Source organism: Pimephales promelas, chromosome 4 (genome assembly GCF_988280905.1).
Source record: "Pimephales promelas chromosome 4, fPimPro1.hap1.1, whole genome shotgun sequence".
NCBI lineage: Eukaryota > Metazoa > Chordata > Actinopteri > Cypriniformes > Leuciscidae > Pimephales > Pimephales promelas.
The window spans coordinates 50,097,379-50,124,334 of NC_142772.1; the positions used below are offsets into that span (position 1 = coordinate 50,097,379).

General features: G+C 43.3%; 1 protein-coding gene across 3 annotated transcripts in view; it reads right to left on the reverse strand.

Moving 5' to 3' along the window:
- Nucleotides 1-11,097, reverse strand: part of dcc (DCC netrin 1 receptor) — a 174,292-nt gene extending 163,195 nt beyond the window's left edge. For 2 of the 3 annotated variants that reach the window (XM_039661562.2, XM_039661561.2), the window contains exon 1: nucleotides 10,732-11,096. In XM_039661562.2, the coding sequence (XP_039517496.2) occupies nucleotides 10,732-10,822 (91 nt within the window). In that variant the 5' untranslated portion in view covers nucleotides 10,823-11,096. Of the gene's footprint in view, nucleotides 1-10,731 lie in introns of all 3 variants that reach the window. The other variant, XM_039661560.2, reaches the window with a different exon arrangement.
- Between the last annotated feature and the right edge of the window lie 15,859 nt (nucleotides 11,098-26,956).

The following is a 26,956-nucleotide window of genomic DNA, read 5'->3' on the forward strand; positions in this document are numbered from 1 at the left end:
TTAAATTATCAAGTACTCTCTACTGCTACTAGAACTCTTGTGTAAGTGAACTATTCTAGCTAAGCATTCGTCAGGAACACACACTGTTCCTATTTCACTATACTTGTTTTTTAACGCAATCGGTTTACATGCTTTTTTAAGTAAGTCCAACTAATTAGATTTTACAGTGCAGATATGATCAACACCAAGACGACAGAATACAGGGAGACACGTTTGAAACTCAATCCAGTCTGTGTGTGTGTGTGTGTGTGTGTGTGTGTGTATGTTAATATCCATCGATTTCCGTCTGTTTGTGCTGTTGTTCTGCTGCCAGTGTGAATAAGAGGGACGAGTGTAAGTGTCCATCTGTTTGTGTTGTTCTGATGCACACACACACACACACACTCTCAGAAATCAAATATCAGCGTGACGCCGTCCTTTACGCAGAGACGAGTAACAGATGCGCAGCGACACACAGATTTCCTTTCGTCGCGCTGTTCGAGAAACAGAAACACTCGTAGATTTAAAAGCGGCACACAATATACACACAATCACTCGGGATGAACACGACTAAATAAAATAACTGTGCACTGAAATAGAGATGAACATGAGCCTCATCTGGGTTGTGTGTGTGTGTGATGTAAAGGGGCGATGCTCCTGTTAGATGGGATTAATTCACTAATTAAGGCTTTAATGAAGAAGGTTTTTCCTCCAGCTTTCAGAGATGCTGCAGCTGAACGAGGACAAACATCCTCTATCCACCGGCAAACATTAATCACAGTCCAGACGCGCGTCCTTTACATGTGATGAGTTATTCATCGAGCCGCTCGAGCAACACTCACTCCATCTGACAGAGAGGACACACACTTCATCTCGTCTTGAAATAGCAAAGTGTGAATCTGTGAACGACTGGTGTGTGTTTGAACACACTGTTATCACAATCACAATAAAGGGTAAATCACAATTAAACAGATCACCGAAAAACATCGTTTGCTGTCGTTCCAAACCTGTGTATCTGCCAAACACACCATGAGGTATTCTGAAGAACATCGCTTCATGAAATATTAATGTCCAGAAACCTTCGTCAGACAACTGTGTTTGTGTCTCTCTGTGTGAGTGAGTGTGTGTGTGTGAGTCTCGCTCAGACTCAGAACGCCTCAGAAACTCAAAAGCACAAAGCGTCGTCCGTCGCTGTTGATTAGCGGCTAGCTCCTCAGCGCGTCACTGGTGTACGCTAATGGGAGGAAACGTCCCCGATAAGTTTAGCGAGAGCCTGTGGATGTTGTGACACACGTCAGAGCGCTTCAGCTTCAGCGTGACGTCGTGCAGCGAAACCACGTCATCCGCGACCGGTCTTCATGATGATTCCCTGAGGCGCGAATTGTGTGTGTGTGCGTGTGTGTGTGTGTGAGTGAGGGCTGTTGCTGTACATGATGCAAGTCAAAAACACTGTAATGCACGTCCTCGAGCGGCTTATTAGCAGTGCTAGCACTCGTAACCAGCATTACACATCAAACCTCTACAGCGGGAAACGCATCTGTGTCGCTTCAGTGACCGAATCTATATATAGCCTTAAAGTTCACAACACAAACACTTCCAAACTTCTGCCAGGCAATCATTATGAGTGTATGGACGAGTTTGACATGATGGCATAAGCAGGAGAGTAACTCACTTCCGGACGTGTTCCCACTTGGCCAGACTCCAATCAATTAACTCACTGCAGAACACAAAATCCAGGGGGAAGAGTTGGATCCAGATCCAACTCCTCCCACCTTACAAATACCTAAACCTACCCATTTCCACCCCCTGATCCCTAACCCCATCCCTAAACCTACCCATCTCCGCCCCCTAATCCCTAACCCCACCCCTAATTTTACCCGTCTCCGCCCACTGATCCATAATCCCACCCCTAATCCTACCCATCTCCACCCCCTGATCCCTAACCCCATCCCTAAACCTACCTATCTCCGCCCCCTAATCCATAACCCCACCCCTAATCTTACCAGTCTCCGCCCACTGATCCATAATCCCACCCCTAATCCTACCCATCTCCACCCCCTGATCCCTAACCCCACCCCTAAACCTACCCATCTCCGCCCCCTAATCCATAACCCCACCCCTAATCTTACCAGTCTCCGCCCACTGATCCATAATCCCACCCCTAATCCTACCCATCTCCACCCCCTGATCCCTAACCTCACCCCTAAACCTACCCATCTCCGCCCCCTAATCCATAACCCCACCCCTAATCTTACCAGTCTCCGCCCACTGATCCATAATCCCACCCCTAAACCTACCCATCTCCGCCCCCTAATCCATAAACCCACCCCTAATCTTACCTGTCTCCGCCCACTGATCCATAATCCCACCCCTAATCCTACCCATCTCCGCCCCCTAATCCCTAACCCCACCCCTAATCTTACCCATCTCCGCCCCCTAATCCCTAACCCCACCCCTAATCTTACCCATCTCCGCCCCCTAATCCATAACCCCACCCCTAATCTTACCAGTCTCCGCCCACTGATCCATAATCCCACCCCTAATCCTACCCATCTCCACCCCCTGATCCCTAACCCCACCCCTAAACCTACCCATCTCCGCCCCCTAATCCATAAGCCCACCCCTAATCTTACCCATCTCCACCCTCTAATCCATAACCCCACCCCTAAACCTACCCATCTCCGCCCCCTAATCCCTAACCCCACCCCTAATCTTACCCATCTCCACCCTCTAATCCATAACCCCACCCCTAATCTTACCCATCTCCGCCAACTGATCCATAACCCTATCCCTAGTCTTACCCATCTCCACACCTTAGATCTGGATCCAACTCCGCCCCCTGGATCTTGTGTACTGCAATGAGGTGCTACTACAGACTCCCGCCGGCAGGAACAGGAACAGTGTGTGTGTGCCCGAAAGCGCTCCACGGTTTTAGAAGTCTGGATATTTTTTTTGCAAAATAACCATATATGGAGTTTACAATGCCCTGATTTACTATGCAGATCCTCATCTACATATCATTTGCATATGCATATTCATCCACGTGATTCCATGTTTCCAAGACATTATGAAAATATGCGATTCGGATGTGCGTCACATTACATCGCTAACAATCATTTAGTAGCCTATCCTTGCCTTGTTTTAGATTATGAATATGCATATGTAAATGATATGCAGATGAGGATATTGTAAAAGGGGGAATTGTCAGCTCATATATGGTACCTGCGGGGGAGGAGATGCACGTGAACACACTCTTCCTCCGACGGGTTATAAAGGGAATGCTGCGCAGGTTCTGGGTAACAATATTCTGGTTATATACGGCGGAATAACGATTTCAGAACTTGGAAAAAATTTGGAATGTTGGCAAAACATTATTAAAATATTTTTATTGGCGGTGCATCACTGACCCTGAATCAGTGTGTGTGTGTGTGTGTGTGTGTGTGGATGCTGGCTGTAAAACAAGGCTCTCAGTGATGTACGAGCACTTCTAGAGATTAGTGAAGCTCACGTGGTGCGAGTCTCCAATCACAGCATCGGGCGCTCGCACTGCGGATACGTGTAATTACTGATTCTCAGCATGAGGAACTGTTGAGCTGAAGAGCTCTTGAGATGAGTATGAAAATGAAAAGCACAGCACGCCATCTTTGACTTTAACCCTCGGATAACGCCGTCAACTCACGCTGAACACGCTGGCTTCGGCTTCCCAGGTAAACGTATCTTGACATTTTCTTTCAGTATCTGTCAAGTTAGTGTCTAAATCACACACGTCTGATAATGATGCTGTGATACACAAGTCACTGTGTTGATTGACAGCTGTCTGTCATGATGTTCAGCAGACGAGCTTCACACACTGGGGAACTCAAAGGATCCGATGCAAACGGGTTTCTGACTATTAAATAACACTATTTGATCAAATTACCACTAACAGCATTTACACGAGCGCTCCTGCTCGTTCAGTGCTCTCGTTTGCAGCAGGACACAGCATCTGTTAGAGGACTAAACCAGATCATAAAACCTACAGTCTGATCTCACAGTGACTCTTTCTGAGAGTTACACAAGTACAAGTGACTGGTTTATTCGTTCAGTCATTCATTCAACTGAGTCGTTCAACATCACTGATTCATTCAGGAACTAAACAAGCAGCTGTCTTTACAGGTGAGTCATTGAATCATTCACTTAAACGATTCATTCACTCATACTCTCACACACACATACAGACACACACACACAGCCTGAGTTTATGAGTCATTGAATCACTCATTTAAACGATGAAACTGAATCATTCAGGAACTTCATTGGTTCGTTCGCATTTATTTCCAATGGCAGAGCAAAAATAAAATGACGGTCACTGTGAAGAGAAGCAGGAGCGCGACACACACACTGTTTGAACATAAAAACTGAAATATTGCAGACACATCCTGAGCCCAAGAGATGCCAGTGGAGACTCACAATCAGTTCACACACACACACACACACACACACACACACACACGGAGTTTAAGAGGAGAAAACCACCACGACTCCAGAAGCAGCGACGAGTAAAACCTGAACCCGGATCGATCCGGAGCGAGAGTGTGGAACTGGATCCAGAGAAAAAGAGATCGAGATGAAGAAGTCACAGAACGAAAGAGCCCTAAAACACTGGCGCGCACACACACACAGACACACACAGACGCAGACACACACAGACACACACAGACTAGGGTTGTAACGGTATACCGGTATGACGGTTTATCGCGATATTGACATGTACGATTATCATATCGTGCACATTTGCTTATCCGCGGTAAAAAAAAAAAAAAAAAAAAAAACAGAATTCACCTGCACTGCCGCATGCAACTTCTTTCAGCTTGACTGCTTACTCCATATCCGTACAGCGCTGAAAATGTCCGAGACAGAGGCTGCGAATCTCTATCTCCCGCCAAAAAAAAATAAAATAAAATCTGCAGTATGGGAATATTTTGTAACTTATATCCGAAAAACGATCGTGATGTTGTCCTTGAAGATGGATATCCAGTTTGCAAGATATGTGGACGAAGAGTGGCTGCAAAAGGAGTAAACACGTCGAACATGTTCTCCCATATTTAGGAACACCATCCCTCCGTGAAGATAAAGGTTATTCATAACTTTTATAACTTAAGGCCATATTATTTCTGTCATGCTGAGGGAATCCCGGTCTGTCAAAAAGACGCACACATGCGTCTTTTTGCGTTACAAAACAGATGCCACGTAAAATGTGCGATTTAAAAAGATAGATGGATAAATAAAGCAAAATATAGCTATGCAGTAGCCTAAATCAAATCGCGATGTGCGTGTCTGTGAATATACAACGCAAAAAGACTGGTGTGCAAGCCCCTTCAGCGTGTCTCTGAATGAGCAGCGCCGTTTCGTCTAGTAGATCTAGTACTCAAGTACGCATGACGCTCATGGTTTTTAAAGCTGTCTCAGCCACTACGAAGACGTGAACACATGAACATATCTAGACAGAGAACACTTAATGTGCACTTTATAATTATTTTTTTAAAGAATAATCATCAAATACACTGACTGAAACTCATAGGTGTTCAGTAGGTGTTAACGCGGGGTTAAATGTAACACGGACCGTTTAGTTCGTCAGGATCAAGCAGGCTGTCTTTCCGCTATTTTTCTCTTGCTGCCAGAAGACGGTCTCCCGCGAATTTGCGGAAAGTTTTGATTATATTTCGTGAAGATACTGGACAAAGAGTGTTTTGACACCATGAAAGTAATTTTTTTCATCATAGGTTTTTTTCGGTTTCTGAGTTGGGTGTATACGTTTCCAAATCTAACTTTATATTGCCTTAATCACCGTCTTGTTGGCTCAAACATAGCACCGTTTTGAAACATGTCAGCAATTCCTAGCGACTGTTAGCTAGGTATAAAATATGTAATACACAAATACACAGGGTTAATTCTAACAGAGTGGTACAACTAAGCCTCCAAGTGTACAATGATAATCAAATGAAAACGGAGCCACACAACTTTTCAGGTTTGAGTATACATTTAACTTTGTTAGACGTTCACAAACAATGTTGGGATTTAAAATGTTTAAAATTTAGTGTTCTATGAATGATAACTTGTTTATTTATTAAAAATATGGCCTGTTATTAATGCAATAAACCCTTTAAATTTTTATTTTAAGCTAATTTGTATTATCATAACTGTTATTATTAATAATAATAATAATTGTACATCATGCAGCTGCCACACACAAATCTAATTTAATTGCAATTACAATATTTATAATTGTATTTATTATTATTTATTGCAAAACTATGCAGCCCTTTTCTATGTCTCTATCCATGATATTGATCCATAATAGAAGGATGATTGGATGAGGGATATGTATGGATATCTGTCTATACAGATGCACAAACAATATCAAACTATCCAAATAAAATAGTACTGAATTATGTGTGTTACACACAAGTGTTACAACTAACCCCTCTCTCTGTTACAATTAACCCCGCATATGGGGTAAGTTGTAACATTTGCACTTCTGTCACTTTCAGTCCAACTGTACGAAAATGGTAGGTCCTAGAAAAAAACTTTAAGTGTTCATTTGTAGCAGAGATGTGCATGTTGCTTGTGTAAAAAAAAGTATTAATCTAACCTAATTATTTTTTAATTAATTGAGCCAAAAGCAAAAAGCGTTAGGTTGTGCCCCGCTCTCCCCTACAACCTGGAAAAAAAAAAGTTTGGTTTAGCCTATGATTAAAATATATTACTATTGTGTATAGTTTTTTTGTCCATGTTTTAATTTATTAAACTTCTCTTGTGTAGACAAACTAAAGTTGTTACATTTTATCTGATTGCATTCTCAAAAATACATTTTGTATTCAATCACATAATCCAGATCAGTTATTTCAGACAACCCAGAATTTCTGAGGAAATAAATATACATTTCATAAAGACTCTATTGAAAAAACCTTTGTTACAATAAACCAAGTTCAACCAAAAACAATATTTGTTTTTATTCATTTAAGGGCCATTGTAGCTGATGCTGATTATAATAATGATAGTTTTAATATCGTATACCGTGAAACCGTGAAACCGTGATATTTTCTGAGACGATTATCATACCGTGAAAATCTCATACCGTTGCAACCCTAACACAGACGCAGACACACAGACGCAGACACACACGCAGACACACCCAGACGCAGACACACACAGATGCAGACACACAGACACACACAGACGCAGACGCACCCAGACGCAGACACACCCAGACGCAGACACACCCAGACGCAGACACACCCAGACGCAGACACACACAGATGCAGACACACAGACGCAGACACACACGCAGACACACACAGATGCAGACACACAGACGCAGACACACACGCAGACACACACAGACGCAGACACACCCAGACGCAGACACACCCAGACGCAGACATACCCAGACGCAGACACACACAGACGCAGACACACGCAGACGCAGACACACACAGACACAGACACACATGCAGACGCAGACACACACAGACGCAGACACACACAGACGCAGACACACATGCAGACGCAGACACACACAGACGCAGACACACACGCAGACGCAGACACACACAGACGCAGACACACATGCAGATGCAGACACACACAGACGCAGACACACACAGACGCAGACACACACAGACACAGACGCAGACACACATGCAGACACAGACACACACAGACGCAGACCCACGGACGCAGACACACACAGACACAGACAGACACAGACGCAGACACACACAGACGCAGACACACACAGACGCAGACACACGCAGACACACACAGACACAGACGCAGACACACATGCAGACACAGACACACACAGACGCAGACCCACGGACGCAGACACACACAGACACAGACAGACACAGACGCAGACACACACAGACGCAGACACACACAGACGCAGACACACGCAGACACACGCAGACACACACAGACACAGACACACATGCAGACGCAGACACACACAGACGCAGACACACACAGACGCAGACACACATGCAGACGCAGACACACACAGACGCAGACACACGCAGACACACACAGACACAGACACACATGCAGACGCAGACACACACAGACGCAGACACACACAGACGCAGACACACACACAGACGCAGACACACATGCAGACGCAGACGCAGACACACACAGACGCAGACACACATGCAGACGCAGACACACACAGACGCAGACACACATGCAGACGCAGACACACACAGACGCAGACACACACACACACACACAGACGCAGACACACACAGACACACACACAGACGCAGACACACACACACACTGCAGCAGAAATGAGCTGTTGAGTGTTCTACAGACGAGCAGCTGCTGTGACACACACACACACACACACACACACACACACACACCTCTCAGTGTTTAGAGCTTCTGTCGCAGGAGTCGTTCCTCTCATTAATATCTGGCACCATGGAATCATCCTAATCCCACAGCTCCCGATGAACACACACACACACACACACACACACACCTCTCAGCGAACACAACCTTCATGGATCCGCCGATGCCGATAGTGAAGCTTTAAGTGTGTATCGTGTGATAATGACCTGCAGTAATGAACAACTGATGTTTAATTAAGATACTCAACATGGAGATGGAAAACACATGCATCTATTCAGATAACACACACACACACACACACACACACACAGCAACACACAGCAACACATCTGCTTCCAATTCAGATGTTTGGAGAGAATTATCAATCAGTGTATAAAACATAATTGTGCATTTGCATGAAAGCAGCAGGTGTGATATCTCCAATCTCTCACTCACTGTCTCTCACCCACTGTCTCTCGCTCTCTCTCGCTCACTGTCTCTTGCTCAGTGTCTCTCGCCCAATGTCTCTCGCTCTCTCTCGCTCAGTCTCTCGCTCAGTGTCTCTCGCCCAATGTCTCTCACTCAGTGTCTCTCGCCCACTGTCTCTCGCTCTCTCTCGCTCACCGTCTCTCGCTCAGTGTCTCTCGCCCAATGTCTCTCGCTCTCTCTCTCTCAGTGTCTCTCGCTCTCTCTCTCGCGCTCACTGTCTCTTGCTCAGTGTCTCTCGCTCAGTGTCTCTTGCTCAGTGTCTCTCGCCCAATGTCTCTCGCTCTCTCTCTCTCGCTCAGTGTCTCTTGCTCAGTGTCTCTCGCTCAGTGTCTCTTGCTCAGTGTCTCTCGCTCAGTGTCTCTCTCTTGAGCAGGAGTGTATCTGTCCATCTGTGATCTGACATCATCACTTCATCAGTTAATCAACTCAAATTAATACACATGATATTCTAGAGCAGATCTGCACGTTTCCCACACGTCTACAACATAACAATATACTACTAAAAATCAATGTATTAGAGATTCATCATTTGCAGGAAAAACAAACAGCTGTTTATATGAGCTTTATGATATAGGAGTTATGTTAATCTGATTAAGATGTGTATATTTTTATTTCAGTTTATTTAGATAGGGACAGATACAAATAACATAAATACGCTTTGACAGTAATCTGATGCATGTATCATAATGTTTTTAGCCATAGCTAATTTACATATCCTTCTCTCATCTCTATTCTAGACTTTGTTCCTTTGAACAATTGTGGAACTTTCCAGCAAAGAACAAAATAAATGTTCTAAGAGTGTTCTGCTAATGTTCTGCTAATGTTCCCGTTAAGTTATTAAAACGTTTTTTTTTTTTTATGAATGTTCAAAGCGTCCAGTATTACATGTTTTTCTTGGTTCTATGAATGTTAAGGGAACATTGCATTCTCCAAACATTATGGAACGTTCCTTTTAAATGTTCTCTGGACGTTCTGAAACAATCAGTAACAAGACGAACATCCAACTAAAACGTTTCAGGTAAAAATGAGAATATTGTTAAATACCTGATAACTATTTATGTTACTGGAAGAACGTTTGTTCATAACTTTGAGAAAACATGAATATTAGTGTTAAATAAACGTCGAGTTTTGAACGCGTCAGTGCGCGTGATCTGGCCGACCCGCAACAGATGCAGATCTGAGTCTGTGCATGAATGAGGAAAGCGTTCCGCGAGCGCTAGACGACCGCGGTGAAACACTGCTCCTCTGCTGGCGTCATCAGTAAATACAGCAGCAGGGTTCAGACAGACAGCAGGTGTTTTGGCGCAGGGGTTCGAGCCTGCCTCGCTATAACACTAACCCGAGCTAAACACGACACACACTACATTACATTTATATTCCCACATTTAACCCCGCGCGCGTGCAGTGACGCATTGATCAGGCGCGCGCCACGGATCGATACCCGCATCAGTAGCACCTGACAGTCACCAGCATCCCGCGATGAACACACACACACACACACACACAATATGCATAAACTCATCTGACGTCAGCTGCTGCTCGTTAAACTTTATTAAACACTAAAAAACAGAAATGCAACAGAGAGAGTGAATGTGTGTGTTCGAGCCTCTCCATCCAGCAGCGCACAACACACACACACACACACACACACACACACTGAGCCCATTCAAACCCCAAACAGCAGCACAAAACGAGACACTGAGGAAAATCACACAAACTGAACGGTCTTGAACGCACAGACCCAGCTGTCGTCGACCCAGATGGAACAACCCGTTGCGTTCTCTCACACACTCACACACTCACAGAAAACTCGATTCCTGAGGGAAACGCCACTTATTTATCAATGCAGTCTGTGAAACCAGCAGTGTGGAAGAGTGTAAAGCCACTGACCGTGTGTTTGGGAGGCACAGGTGAGGACACACAGCCCGATGAGGAGCGCGTAAAGTGTGTTCGGCTGAATATCTCCAGTGACGCAGCCCATGGTCTCCAGAAGCGCCGCACAATCCGCTATTAATCACGCAAACAGTCAATCAATCAATCCGCGCGGTTCAGGGTCATCCGCCGCCGTGAATGGGAAAACACCGAGTCCGATAACGACACGTTAAACTGCGCGATTCTCCATCCCGGATCCCGGTCGTGACGCGCGATCCTCTGCCTGACGCGCCGCTCGCTCACTGTGCGCGATGAGTTCTGCGATGTGGATTCATTGATCTGAAGAAGACGGGGTGAAAACCCGGAGGAGAGTCCGTGCGGATCCCGGATCCCGGATTCTCGGAGCTGGACTGGGAATGAGGAGCAGGGCACGCGCCTGACATCTGCGCGCACAATAGAGACTCACACTGAGCGCGCGCGCGTGCGAGAAACAATGGGACGACTACTGCAATATTCACAACATCAAATGCTTTGCATCAATCTATCCATCTATATTTCTGGGTCTGTTGTTAATTACATGTATATTTTAAATAAAATGCAGAACAATGTGCTCCATGTGGATATAGAGTCAGGAAGTGTGTTTTACACTCTTTGATACTCATAACTCCTATATATAACATAATATGTATATATATATATGAAGAGTTCAGATGCAAAAGCCTCTAAATACCATTTGAAATGATTTTTATCAAACTTGTATATTTAAGTTCAGTAATTTCACTTAAATAACAATTAATAGGTAATTATCATTGCCATTTAAGTGAAATCACTGAACTTAAATATACAAGCTTGATAAAAATTATTATTCTAGAAGAAAATTTCAAATGGCACTTAGAGGCTTTTGCATCTGAACTCTTCATATATAGTCCTATATATATAGTATATAACATACCTAATGTTGTGATAGGAGTACGTCTCAGTCTTCAGTGTACCGCTGTGTTTACTGCTGACTCTGATTCACAGCACTGCTTTATTTATAGAGTTTCTCTCATGTATTGACTAGCTGGATCTCAGTGTCTCCCATGAGCAACCAATTATACAAGCGTTCCCAGAGATCCCTAGACACACACACACACACACACAGTCACACACTCACTCACACAAACACACTCCTAAACACATAATGAATTTCATTCCAAAATGATTTCAATGTGTGTGTTTCCATGTTCTCTCTATTAACCTCATTTCACCATGAATGTGTCCAGATGTGTCTTATGTAATGCATTGAGAATAAACATTAATGAAATGAACAGAATGTCAATTTATTTCAAAGACTCAATATGATGTTCACCTTATCTTTCCATCCCGTTCTAAATGACGAAGCACATCCGTGCACATTATAGGTGCTGTAGATCGAGTCTAATGAGGCTTATTGTTCAGAACATCACGTTGCCATGTTATAAAAAGATTTCCAATCCCATGGTTTCCTTCTAAACTAACTCCTTCAACCATCATTTTGTCACTATTTCCTTAATTTAATCAAAATAGTGCCGTTGATTTGTACATAGCTGTTCAAGTTTCCAATTAGTCCAATTAAATGTGTGCCGACACGACTAAACAAACACACGTGAGGTTTCATCCACCGCAGCATGACACCGATGAACAGAGATGATAATAATAGAGTTTAAAGAGGGGGGGGGGGGGGGTCCGGGGCCTTAATGAGCTGTTTATCACATCATGAATGAACTCCCCATTCAGCAGGAAACGACACTGTAAACACACACTTCAGATGGTGGAACACTGCCGAACGACCACATGTGACACGCAAGCAGAGAACTCGACTAACACTGTAAGTCCTTCGTTCATCTTCGAGGTGGATCACTTTAAATCTGAGAGGTGGATCACTACCACACTGGCTCCTAAGGGATCGAAACTTGACGGCCCAGAAAGTCAATGAAGAAAATGTTTAAATATTCCATGTGACTACAGTGGCTCAACTATAAGTTTGTCAAGCGACGAGAATACTTTTTGTGCAGAAAAAAAAAACAAAAATAACGACTTTACTCGACTATTTCTTTTCTTCCTTGTAATCTCTTGAGCTCTCGTTCCCTCAAGAGAGCAGCCAGAAATATTGAGCGCAGCTGGAAGAAAACCAAAGTAGAGGTGTGTCGCATTTCATGGAAAGAAAGCACTACTGCATACAGAAAGGCCTGAACACTTTTCCGACTCTCTTAGAAGAAAACAAACACAACCCGAGGTATTTATTTGATACAGCGCAAAATTACCAAGAAATAAAGCTTCTACTTCTGAAGTGTCCAATCAGCACAGCAGTAATGACTTTATCAACCTCTTTACTTACTAGACTGATAATATTAGAGAGAAAATCATAACTAAGCAACTGTCTACTATAGTATTGCATCAGGGAGTATTGCATGTTTCCCGCCTGATGATGTCACTTCCTGGAGGATAATATCATGTTTAGTTTTATAGTCAGATCTACAAAAGACTAACAGATGGAAAATTATATTGATGACACATGACAAAAAAAAAATGATTTTCAATTAGACAACAATCCAAAGAAAACATGTTTGGATTGTACATAACTGCATTTTAAAATCATTCAGAGAGTAAGTCTGATTTCATCTCGTTATCTCTGTGAACATGTTGAAAATATAATGTCTTTTTCCTTTTTTATTGCACTTGTTGAAACAAATTAATAGATTTAAAATATGTAAAGATTTAAACTATATATATATAAAATGTACACTCTAAACAAACCCAACATTTGTGTTTGTCCATATTTGACCGAAATTTGGGTTCTAACAACCCAGCATTGTTTAGAGTGTCCTGCTCAGAAACCGCATGGACTGTAAGATCTGCAGTGAGCGTCAGGATGTTTTCAACCAGGTGATTTCTCAAAATACAGCTGAATAAAACTGCATGTTAAACACTGGATTAGATCTGAATGGTTGTGTTTGAGTCTCATAAAGACTGACGAAGATAATGATGATGAAGCCCAATGAAACATGTTGAACAAAACCATCACATGATCTTCATGAAGTTCTTCTGTCAATGGATTTAATTACTCTTATTATGCAACTAATAAGGTTGTGACTAATCTGATTAATTTCTCACAGGAACTCTCTCAACTAGATTAGTTATTTCTTAACGTAATTAGCATTGCCGAGTGCAGATTTCATTCAAATGAAAAGAAAGAAGCACATGCGGCTAATCCCAGAACGGCTATTAACTCGGGCTGGGGGGTGGGGGGGGGGGGTATTCTGCTGTCGTATTTGATTTACATGCTGCTGTGAACACCTGTGTCTCGTGGCCACCAATAATTACCTTACTCGCCACCGTTTTCTCCTAATAATGGCCACGATTTACTAGGCCTCTTCTGTCCTCGGACAGCTGGTGCTTTGAGGAACGAGGGGCTCCTCCACAATCCCACAATGCTCCGCGTAACCATGACGACACAACATAAGCTCCCGAGGAAAACACACAATGACCATCACAGACCTATAAAGATCATTTAACAAGAAACAATAGGCAATGTTATGGGTCAGATGTTAAAGAGGTGGTTTAAACACACACTGACATCAGTAATATTTATTTCAATGGTCCTATTAATTATAAGTACATTTGTGAGTACTAATTCTACTACCCCGACCCCTAATCTAACAGTCTACTGATACTCTAATGATCCTCACTTGATCGTTAATTCTATTACATTACACTTTAGGTAATGTAATCGTACTACTTTTAGATGACCTGTTTATAGCATTGATTTGAACGGTGTAATCTTGTACCATATTAGTTAAAAAATACAAAGAGAAAGGACAATGTTATAAACATCATCAAGTGCATTAAAATCACATTACATCAGGGCTTGGGGAGGGACCGAAGGTGGTTCGCCAACTGATGAAAAGCTAATTATTAATCAATTCCTACAATTATCTAAATAAAACAAAATCCATTCTTTCATTTCATAAAGGGATAGTTCACTTTGAAATTAATTTTTGATATGTTTTATCTTACCTCAAGGGCATCCAAGATGTAGGTGTCTTGTTTCCACAGCATTTTCAATTTTGACATTTTTTGGTCAACCGTTGTTGTCTGTCAGTCATATAATGCAGGTCTATGTAGCCCACCTCAAACATGCACAGAGAAATCAAAATTAAACATGATTTAATGACTTGTAAATGTAAGTATTGAGACACAAAAGGAGCGGTTTGTGTTTTAAGAAAAGGAACAGTACCCTATATAGTTTTTACCTGTTATTAACAGCCGTCGAACTGCTCTGAATCAGATGTCCAACTGAACCGAACTGAACCGTATCCAACTTGACGCCGGAAGTGATCGTGTGTGTGTATGTAGGTCACGCATTGTTTTACACGGAGATTTCGGAAGTTTTACCTTTCACTAAACATATTTAGATATATCGAAATCGTCTTCCATTGCGATTTCCCGTATATCTAAATATGTTTAGTACATATAATATGCTTGTAAAGTGTTACCGTTTTTATATATTTTTTTTATTATTCAACACACCAACAGAATATCCAGAATATAAGCTATATGAAACATTACACTGTCATCACTGTAACTAATGCTAATTTCAACAGCACGCGACACGGCTCGGGGATCGACTGAATCTCACACAGTGATTACGCAGTGCACTCTGGGTAGCGACGGCCATCTTTTACGGTTTTATCTTTTCACGGTTGTCGTAACTAAGGTAAACAAACACACATGGACCGTGCGAAGATCAAGCACAAGGTTATCTACCGAGACAAGCTGAACAAGGAAGCAAAGGAGCGCTGCTTAGAGAAAATGAAGGCAATTAACGGGCTCGATCCGTACGAACACAAAGAGTGGTCGACTGATCTGAACAAACTACCGCAAACATTTCCTGACGTGTTTTCTTACCTTGTTTGTGGTGTGAGCGCATTTGAACCAGACACACCCCTCTGTCACCAACTCTATTGGTGTTGCTCTAAAATGTTCAAGCGAAAATTAGGAAAATTATTTCTCTTTTTATAGATAATGAAGTTTGTAAGTCTTAAGCTATTATTTTGATTTATTTATTTATTATATTTTTCAATTAATCTTATCCTGGTGTTTATTTATTTTTTGCTGTATAATGTGTTTACGAACTGTGATGCTTGTATGTTTGTAACTTGCATTCTAATAAAAAAAAAGTTAAACTCTGCGTCGTGTAGGCTATATTTTTTTTTTTTTACTTTGGAAACATTTTAGTTAATTGTTTACTTTTATTAAATGTAATTTCTAGGCGAAAAGCTGTTGTTTTTGTTGTTTCTGCAATGTTCTAGATTAGTTTCTAGATTAGTAATCCAGTTTATTTCCAGGTTTTCACATATGAGGAGTTTACCTTGCGGTATAGCCTACTGTTGCTTAACCGTACACATAAACATAAATAAAGAACTAGTAAATAGATCAAAAGTACACGTCTACAAAAAATATACTGCAGATTTGACTATGATTTGATGTTTCTCACACAACCTCCGTGTCCTAAAATCCCACAATGCCTTGCGTTACTGGGATCCGCTGACGTCACGATCCTATTCTCTATAAAGACTGGGTTATCCTTCAATCAAGCGTCATCAGGCGAGCATCTCCATTATCCACCAGGCGGGAGAAGGTGTGTGTGTGTGTTTCTGGAGTAAACACTCCTTCACACACTGAGCATTCTTAGTCTAAGGTACCAACTAATGAACCTTATTGTAAAGTGTTCCCGATTGTGAATAATTTAAAGAACCCTTTTCCACAGTAACGAACCTGGAAAGATTCCATCGAAACACTGATGTTGTATTTGACATGTTGCAAAACAGCCGTTCTTCAGAGTCTGTTGATTTATATTCTGAATTTGCTCACATCAATATTCTTCAATGCATGCACTTATTTGCTGTTCCTAACCGGTTCAGGTCTGCAGGTCCCTTGATCTTATCTCTGAAACGAGGAGCAGAACAACACCAGCACTGGAATGAAGAGGCGAGGTTTCTGAGGTTTGAGGTTCACTATTACCGTAATGATGAAAACACACTCGCTCATACCAGGAACGCAACACACTCATCAGACGCCTGAAACTGGAACAACACACGTGAACCGAAGGAGGATAATTGTGTTTTCTTCTCGGACGGCGATTGGGATGAAATGACGTGTGGCGGCGGAAACTCCCTTTTCCCAGAAACCCGTTCCGTCCCTGTCCTCCGGAGAGAGAGAGAGAGAGAGAGAGAGGAAGAGTCTACAGGTACATGAAAGGATAATTCCTCAAAGCCTGGAGGGAGAACAGGAGCATTTTGCCGTTTCAAAAGAAAGAAATGGCTCATTGGAAAGTGGTGTTAAACATTATTATATGTAATTTGGCTTCTTTTTTATGTCATGCCGCATGTTGTAACCACCATTTGCCCATTCTCTGGAGATAAAAGCACTGTGGAGCTTCTGAGGGGAGCGAGAGGGAAAATAAGCATAATACATCTTTTATTAAGAGCTAACCAGACGCCTTCCTCACAGATCTTATTTAAAAGAGCAAATTGAAAATCTGCCAAACTCAGCACTCGGCCTTTGTTCTGTACGGTTGGTCACGCTGGGCCGTGATGGAATAATTGTTTTGCTCAGCAGAATCTTTTATATATTCATTAGCACTCTTTCCTGACAACGTGTTGCTGCTTGTTGTTCACCAGGCTTTAAAATCGGCACCAAACTGAAGTTTTGATCATCTGTCTTATATCCAGTGAAACGCAACACATGTGGGCGGGGCTTGAGTGTGTCTGTGGGGAGTTGGTTGGATGGTTGTGGTTTGCTATTGGCTGTTCTCATGTGAGTGACAGGTTGCCCCGCCCTCATTCTCCTTGAGAAACCTGCAGAAAACTCTCTTATTTCTACGTGAACATTTTTACAATCTAAAGAAGCTTTCGTGCAAAGGAGAGATTCGGGTGTTAAGGCTCTTCATGGACCATCGACGGCAATAAAGAAGCTCTATTTTCAGGAGTGTGTACAACACCAAATGTCTTGTATGACTCCTGATTAATGAAAAGCTGAAATATGGCTCTTGCATGGGATGTAGTGAGTAGAGGGACAATCTGAGATTTATTTTCAGCTCAATACAAATTGTAATGAAAACAACTGTGTTAATGTAGAAAAATGTGAACTATAAACATAGTCCTGGAGTTCTGGAGCCGTGTGTGTGTGTGTGTGTGTGTGTGTGTGTGTGTGTGTGTGTGTGTGTGTGTGTGTGTGTTTGAGTCTGGGTCGTGTTTCTGTAATGAGAAGCAGTTCTGCTAATCACACAACATTTCCTGTGCTGTGATTAAAGAAAACACACACTCTTACACTCACTCACACACACACACACACACACACACACACACACTGAGTTCATGAGTAAAGAGCATCATAGAGATCAATAGCATGACTGTGTAACCGACGGCTGTCACACACACACACACACACACACAGTGTTTCAGTGCATGTTCATCTCTGTTAAAGGGACAGTTCACCAAAACATTTGAATTATTTACTCACCATCATGTCTTTGCAAAACTAAAATGACTTAATTTTGACTTCATTTCTTCTGTAGAGCATGCAAGTCTTTTAATTTTTTTTTTTTTTTTGCAAACATAGAGCTGGTTACCTTCTTTAAAGTGTGTTTCGATGGAGTCACTCGTCAGTCAGTCGCAGCTTTGAGGCCTGAGTTGACAGATCCTGTGTTTGAGCGATTAAATACGCTTAAGCCATTCCTCCACAGTGTGTGTGTGTGTGAGTGAGTGGTCCTGAGGCCAGTGTGCCGTGATAAAGGCCGAGACACTTTCATTATTGCTTTGACCTTAAGGGTCAGACAGCGCTAGTCACAGGAGAACTAGCCATTAGCCACCTCTCCATCACACGCGACGTGATTAATTCCCACAGAGCTCAGAATGAGCCCCCTTCAGCAGCCAATCAGTGGAGCTCCTGTCTACTGGACAGCCAATCAGACGCACCCTCAAGACATCAGCAGCCAATCAGTGGAGCTCCTGTCTACTGGACGGCCAATTAGATGCACCCTCAAGACATCAGCAGCCAATCAGTGGAGCTCCTGTCTACTGGACGGCCAATTAGACGCACCCTCAAGACAACAGCAGCCTATCAGTGGAGCTCCTGTCTACTGGACGGCCAATTAGACGCACCCTCAAGATATCAGCAGCCAATCAGTGGAGCTCCTGTCTACTGGACGGCCAATTAGACGCACCCTCGAGACATCAGCAGCCAATCAGTGGAGCTCCTGTCTACTGGACGGCCAATTAGACGCACCCTCAAGATATCAGCAGCCAATCAGTGGAGCTTCTGTCTACTGGACGGCCAATCAGACGCACCCTCAAGATATCAGCAGCCAATCAGTGGAGCTTCTGTCTACTGGACAGCCAATTAGACGCACCCTCAAGACATCAGCAGCCAATCAGTGAAGCTTCTGTCTACTGGACAGCCAATTAGACGCACCCTCAAGACATCAGCAGCCAATCAGTGGAGCTTCTGTCTACTGGACGGCCAATTAGACGCACCCTCAAGATATCAGCAGCCAATCAGTGGAGCTTCTGTCTACTGGACGGCCAATTAGACGCACCCTCAAGACATCAGCAGCCAATCAGTGGAGCTTCTGTCTACTGGACGGCCAATCAGACGCACCCTCAAGACATCAGCAGCCAATCAGTGGAGCTCCTGTCTACTGGACGGCCAATCAGACGCACCCTCAAGACATCAGCAGCCAATCAGTGGAGCTTCTGTCTACTGGACGGCCAATCAGACGCACCCTCAAGACATCAGCAGCCAATCAGTGGAGCTTCTGTCTGTTGGACGGCCAATTAGACGCACCCTCAAGACATCAGCAGCCAATCAGTGGAGCTTCTGTCTACTGGACGGCCAATCAGACGGACCCTCAAGACATCAACAGCCAATCAGTGGAGCTCCTGTCTACTGGACGGCCAATCAGATGCACCCTCGAGACATTAGCAGCCAATCAGTGGAGCTCCTGTCTACTGGACGGCCAATCAGACGCACCCTCAAGACATCAGCAGCCAATCAGTGGAGCTTCTGTCTACTGGACGGCCAATCAGATGCACCCTCAAGACATCAGCAGCCAATCAGTGGAGCTCCTGTCTGTTGGACGGCCAATTAGACGCACCCTCAAGATATCAGCAGCCAATCAGTGGAGCTCCTGTCTGTTGGACGGCCAATCAGACGCTTCGCTCCCAGTATCAGAGACCCTTCTGTTCAGCCAATGTCATCATTCCCTCACAAACCAACGGCCTGAAGAGCAAAACAGGGAATCAAACATCAATAATAATCAGAATGCATGAGGAAATAGTTATTAACAAAATCTGTTATTGAATAAACTAAATGCATGTAATGATCTCATGATGGAAGCTCTAGCAGGTTCTGTATATGAAATATATGAACCCTTTTAGAAGCTTTTCTGTTGAGAATGCATGACTTTTATAATTATGTGACAATAATAAATAAACACCCAGTGACTTTCAGCGCAGAAGAACTTCTAATGAAGCAACGGCGGCTGTTCATCTCAGTGAATGACGTTTACAGGGAATATTCTGCACACACACACACACACACACACACACACACGGAAACGGAGAAGGCCACACTGAATAACTCTGAGAATAATAATGCTGAGCTTTGGCACAGTCACACACGCCGTTATTGATCAACATGCCGAGGTAAATACCTGATCAATACACAGCTCTCGCACACACACACACACACACACACACTCGCCGCTTGTGTTCACCACACACGTTCCTACAGGATCTTTCAGACGTTATTGAAAACTGTGCGACTGTAATGATGAAAAGCCCTCATGAGCCCGCAGGACGGCCCAGGCTGGCTTACACTGGGCTAAACAATCAATGCCAATAAAGAACCTTTATTTTTAACAGTGTATTGCACAATTTTCCAGATGATTCATACACATATGTCGCCTTTTTCACCTTTGTCACCATCGGCTTTTGTCTTGCGTAGTTGGAGACATTTCATATAATATTCAACGATAGTATTGATCTCCTGTACTGACACCATTATATGAGAACTGAGCTGAGTTGGGCGATGACATCACGGTTTACTCCAGAATGACTATATATATATACTACATTAATAACTTTTTCACAACAAAAATAAACCATCTCTGGACTGACTTACGCCGGACTGTGACGCTATTCTCTTCTGGACACGCGCTGTGATGCATTATTATTGTCCTGTTATCTCTGTAAAGCTGCTCTGAAACACTCTGTACTGTATAATCAAGTTGACATTACATATCAGCTAAAAGTGAAACCAGCTTCATATGAAACAAAGAAAGTGCCAATAAAGGCATAATCATAAGCAGCGTGTTCAATAAGAGCAGCTTTCCCAATCTGAGAGTACATAAGTTTGATACCAATGTTCATGCACATTCAGTGACAGCCACTGACCCCAGAACAGTTGCACATCGGAATGTTGACATGTATTAGACATAAAATTGTGCAAATTGAATTTGCCAATTGAAAATACACCCAATGAAATCACGTAATTTAACAAAAACTCACGTGTCACCAAAAAAAAAAAAAAAAAAAAAAAGGCTCACATGAGGGGATTTTTCAGGCAATTCGAAAAAGAAATATTTCTCAAAACTGCGATGGAATCGTCTTTTGCGCATTTACAGATCAGCAGAGATAGATGACGGAGGATATTTAAACAGATTTCTTCATTAAACTCAAAAAAGCGGAACTGACTCCTTCCATTAATAATCATCTCTAGTGCGGCGGCTGGGATACACGTAAACCTACTAACACTCGTCGCCATGATGTTTGGAATGACTGATCGCGAGACGAAGTTTCAGTCACTTAACATCGGTTCATGGAAACGGCGTCATTTCGCAATAGTTTTTTATAAACATTTAGAAAATATCACGAAAGTATTGCACAAATCACAGAGCACACTGTGAACAATCGCTGAAGGTGGAGTCATTTAACCCAAGCTGCCCGAATGCAGGAATCACCATAACGGCGACAGGGTTAAAGGGATCGTTCACCCGTCGTTTGTTCAACCCCGTAAGACTTTCCTTCGTCTTCAGAACACTAATCACACAAAGGTATTTTTGATTACATCTGACAGCTGTCTCGGCGTTGAACAACACGAGCGAGAGTCATTACTGACAGAGTTTACATTTTTGATTGAACGAACCCTTTAACTTCTCTCGTGTGCTGTTTCTCGAGGTCTCGCCGGGATTATACCAGCCTCCTCCGAAAGACAACATGTTCAGCTTCAGAAAAGCCCTGAGACAGCTTGAGATAAACATGTCGAGCTTCATTCATAACGTCTAATAAACTGCTAAACAGGTTTCTGATCTAAAGTAAGAGCCTTTAGACGGATGTCACCAAAAACACTCACAGCAAAAGTCTGAAGAACACGATTCAGCGAACATTTCCCAGCGCTGTCAGTCACGGTCACGTCTAATGGACGTTCGGGGATCCATCTTGACTGTTTACTGTCAACAACGGGCAAAAATAAAGGAGAACATAAAGGATAAAAATGAGTTCAATAAGTAAAAAACTAGTTTTAAAAATGCATCCACATCTGATCAATCTTTTAGACCAGGGGTTTTAAACAGGAAAGGATCTATATATTATACTACACACACACATACACACAGACACAGTGAGTTTCTGTCTGAAGGCCGGAGGAGAACAGCAGCTCTTCATCGTCATCACCGCAGAGACCCGGATCAGAATAACCCGCTGTCACAGAACTACACACACACACACACACACACACACACACTCTTCATCATCATCACCGCAGAGACCCGGTTCAGAATAACCCGCTGTCACAGAACTACACACACACACACACACACACACACATACACACTCTTCATCATCATCACCGCAGAGACCCGGTTCAGAATAACCCGCTGTCACAGAACTACACACACACACACACACACACACACATACACACTCTTCATCATCATCACCGCAGAGACCCGATTCAGAATAACCCGCTGTCACAGAACTACACACACACACACACACACACACACACACACATACACACTCTTCATCATCATCACCGCAGAGACCCGGTTCAGAATAACCCGCTGTCACAGAACTGAGTTTAGGCTCGTCCTGCTTCCACGTCTGTGAATTATTGAGTCAGTCCGTCCTCTACATAATGGATCGGGACGCTCTCTCTCGTATTAAACACGTCTCCTGCTCTTCGCACAGGGCTGAAGGGTGTTGAATGATTTGTAGCTCTGCACCGCTGAAGGTCTCAGTGACAGCAGGGCGAATCACAGCGAGGGAAACTCTCAGCACAATCATCTTTATCACAGTACTGATGTGAGTTTACAGACATTAACATGCGTGTGCACGTGCATGCGTGTGCTCAGGGTACGAGTCTGTAAGCCGTCAGCTAGTCCCATGGCGGAGCGAACATCACGGCGGGTGACGTCACGGCCAGGAATGGATAAAAGCACATCGGGTCTGACTGGCGTTAGCTTCGATATAGTGAACGATGTAGGAGATATGGCAAAGTGACGCAGCCTCTCGTTCCGAGCGTCATCAACACAACTAGGGTTACAGTCGTAAACCTGAGATGTTCCCTTTCGAGGGGACTCGCGCTGCGTCGATGACGCTTCGGGGAATGAAAATGCCCGAACGCCATACGAATAAAGAGCCTGTCGTGTTAAAACTGTGTTACAACTTGAGAACTCTAGACCCTGAGGTGTCCAAGTCCAAGTCATAAAATCTGACAAACGTGAGCGGCAAAGAAGACACACCCCTGACATTAGGGCCTTGGAGGCCGCCATACTCCTTCCAGAATGGGCTCTAGTGGCCAAAGCTGAAGTCTGGCGCACAACCTCATGCAAGAGAGATAGCCTCAACAATCCACTTGCTAACAGTCTGCTGGGATGCAGGGTTGGGTGGCCCACAACAGACCAGCGATGAAACACCGGCTGGAGAACCCCTGATTCTGAAGACCACAGGAACTGGTTCTTTAGCTGGCTTTGCTAGGAGTGTTTCTACTTCTATTTCCATCACCAGAGCCTGCTTTTCCACTATCTGCGGACCCATTGAGATATGTTTGGCAGAATCATCAACTCAGATTATACTACCGAGGGAAGCAGGCTCTCGAGGCTGTAATAATGTGTAATGTGAGCAGTCACTTTAGTGACCTGTAGTACTGGAAGGACACAAGCGATTTGACTGGCTTTGGTCGTGGAGGCGCTGAGTCTGATACGAGGAGCTGACGGCCTGTAGACGGCGAGACTTTGTTGTAGACGGCTTGTTTTCTAGCCTGCTGGAACCTCTCGACTACAGTGTTAACAGCTTCAGCGAAGAGGCGAAACCGGGGCGTCCAGCAGGAAATATTTATTCTTGTCTTTGATTTCAGACAAATTTTACCAAAAGTGTCTCTCCGACGCCACATTCGTCCAATAGCAGGTGTAACGGAGGCTAGCTAGTAGTTGCTGTGCGAGTAAACCTCACTCCCCTGATCTCAATCTGCAGTCTTTAGCCTCCTTGTTAGAGCGCCTGACTCTCATGTCGGAGACCCGGGTTCGAGGCCCGCTCGGAGCGAGTCGAGTTGGACCCGGGTGGAGGGGTTACACAGGAGCAGTCTCTTTCGAGGCTAGGAGAGACAGATCAGTGGCCGACGCAGTTCACGAAACACCCTCGCTAGTCTCCAGGTCCCTCAGCAGTTTGCCTGATATGTCTGTAATATAGTCATAACATGAAGGCACACACCGGCCGGATATACTTTACCCACTAACATACAGTAGATGATGTTTTAAGTGGTTTAGTGGCCAGCATTGGGGACTTCTGGGACAAGGATGAGGACAGATAACTCACAAGTGGCTGTTTGACTTTTGGCATCGCCCAGTAACCATATTCTTTTAGCCTCCTTAAATCATAATAGATGTGTGTCTGGGGCCTAAATACTCTTGCTGAATACTCTTGTTTTCTTCTTTGTGGAAGACTGGATGTCCCCATGGTGGAGGCACTGTGCTTGGTGTTAAAAGCGCTCATCTAATAAACGTTCAGAACGAGGGCCTTGTTCCTCGGCTGGCAATTCGATGTTCGACTTGGACACAGCGTGAGACGGCACCTCCACCAGCTCCTCGTATGCTGAGGAAAGAGCTGGGGATTCCTCTTCCCCCATTTCAATGCTCAGCACATCTAGTTCCTCTGAACGAGAGCTGAAGCGACGGTGCCTCCTCCGGAGCGTCTCAAACCCCGCCGTGGGATCCATTCGCATCCTTTGCTCCCAAACACATCACACAGAGATTGATTGTGGATTGTGTATCCCCACCCGTGAGATAACAAGGGCAGGGAGAATCACACAACTTGAACGATTTTTTGTTTGCTATTATAATATTGGTATTGAGCTGTATGACATTGTGACTGACAACAATAAATATGACTTGCTGAGGCACAGACGCTAATGCCCATCAGACCGGATGGTCTCTTATCCTTTCCTGGTTGTGACGTCACCCATCCGTGACGTTCACTCTTGCCACTGGTCTAGCTGAAAGTTTTAAAAGTATTAACATGGTTTAAATAATAATTCATAAATCCACATGTACCAGATGGGGCCCAGATCTGAGCCAACGCTATGTTGCTGTCCAGGGGAAATCAAATGACCTGGAATCACTATCAATCACTATCTGTGAAGTTACGATCAAACGATCTTCCATTGGCATTAAAAGATACATTCAAAAGTTGCATTGCTTTGTTGTTTGAAGAATGATGAAATGGAATGTTTCCTTAACATTTGCATTAAATAAATACATTAAAAACGGCACATTTTGTTGAACGTTCAGAAATAATGTTTTCATGACTTACCGATCTTAAAACATGCTGTGACGTGTAGACAGCAGCTGCTAAAACACTAGTTTTGCATTAATAATCGTCATCCAGTCTCAAGACACCGATTAAAAACACATAAACAGCTTTCAGCACAGCGTCCATGTTTCTCCAACAGCATAAAGCGGCTTCTCTATCAGCATCAATGACAGAACGCTCTAGACTCCACTATAAAACATTGTCCCACAGATTAATGTCAAGGGTCTACTAAAGCAAACACAGATCACCATAATGATGACTATACATTTCATTATTTTCGATAAAACATCAATATCTAAATCTCTGTTAATTCTCAACATGTACTTTCCTACATGCATGAAATGCATAATCTTTGTAAACTGGTTTCACTGGAAAGTCAGTTGTAGTTCTTGTGTTTCTTCTCCTTTTTCTGTTCTCGTCCTTCTGTTCATCAGTGTCTGAATTCTCTCACTTATTTTCATGCACCCTGTCAAGTGGACTATATTAAAACAAGAACAAATATCTGCCAATGGAGTCAGAAAAAATAAACTTGTTTTCCCTTTATAATAAAGAATTATAGTAAAAAGGAAAATGCATTTTTCTCTTAAAAACCAGTGACAAGGAGAAAGGACCAGCACTCAGATTAAAATAAGCAGTCCATTTAATTTTCTCCAGCACAGTCCAAATAAAGGAGTCAGCAGCGAGAGAGCAGCGCCTCCATCTCCGGCAGATATTAAACCCAGAGTGAAGCCATGCGTAACCACACCGAGTTCAACCACTCCTGTGACCGGATGCTCATCCACGGGGAACCGTTGCTATGGTGAAGCAGAACCAGTCGCTCAGTGTCCGCATCTCTGCAGGAAATAAGTGTGTTCTTCAGTCCGTCCTTCATTCATCCACTCGTTAAATCATTCATCCAATCATTCTCAGCTTTTGTGTTATTGTTGTGAAACACGACACCGACTGCACAAACACTTTCCCATTCATTCCCAGAGGATCAGCCTCAGCGGGAAATACACAGCCGATTGTTGATCAAAATAGGAAAAAGGTTATATATAGGACTTCAGGCTTCTTGACTCAATTTTAAATCATTGTTTAATGGGGTATTTGCATGTTGTTATGTTAATGAGCTGCATAAATAAAATAAAATTAAAAACTGATTAATCAAAACCAAATCCATCAAATGATCATTGATGCCAATTTGACGTCTAAACCATGACATTGATTTGGTGTAAACTGAATGTCAAACATTTTGGCCTGCATTAAACCAATATTAGTGTGGATATTAACTTTCTCTTTTCCACTAATTACCACTGGGAGAAATTGCCTTTCAAATTTACCTCAAGAAGTCTTCTTGACTAACTTTTGATCTG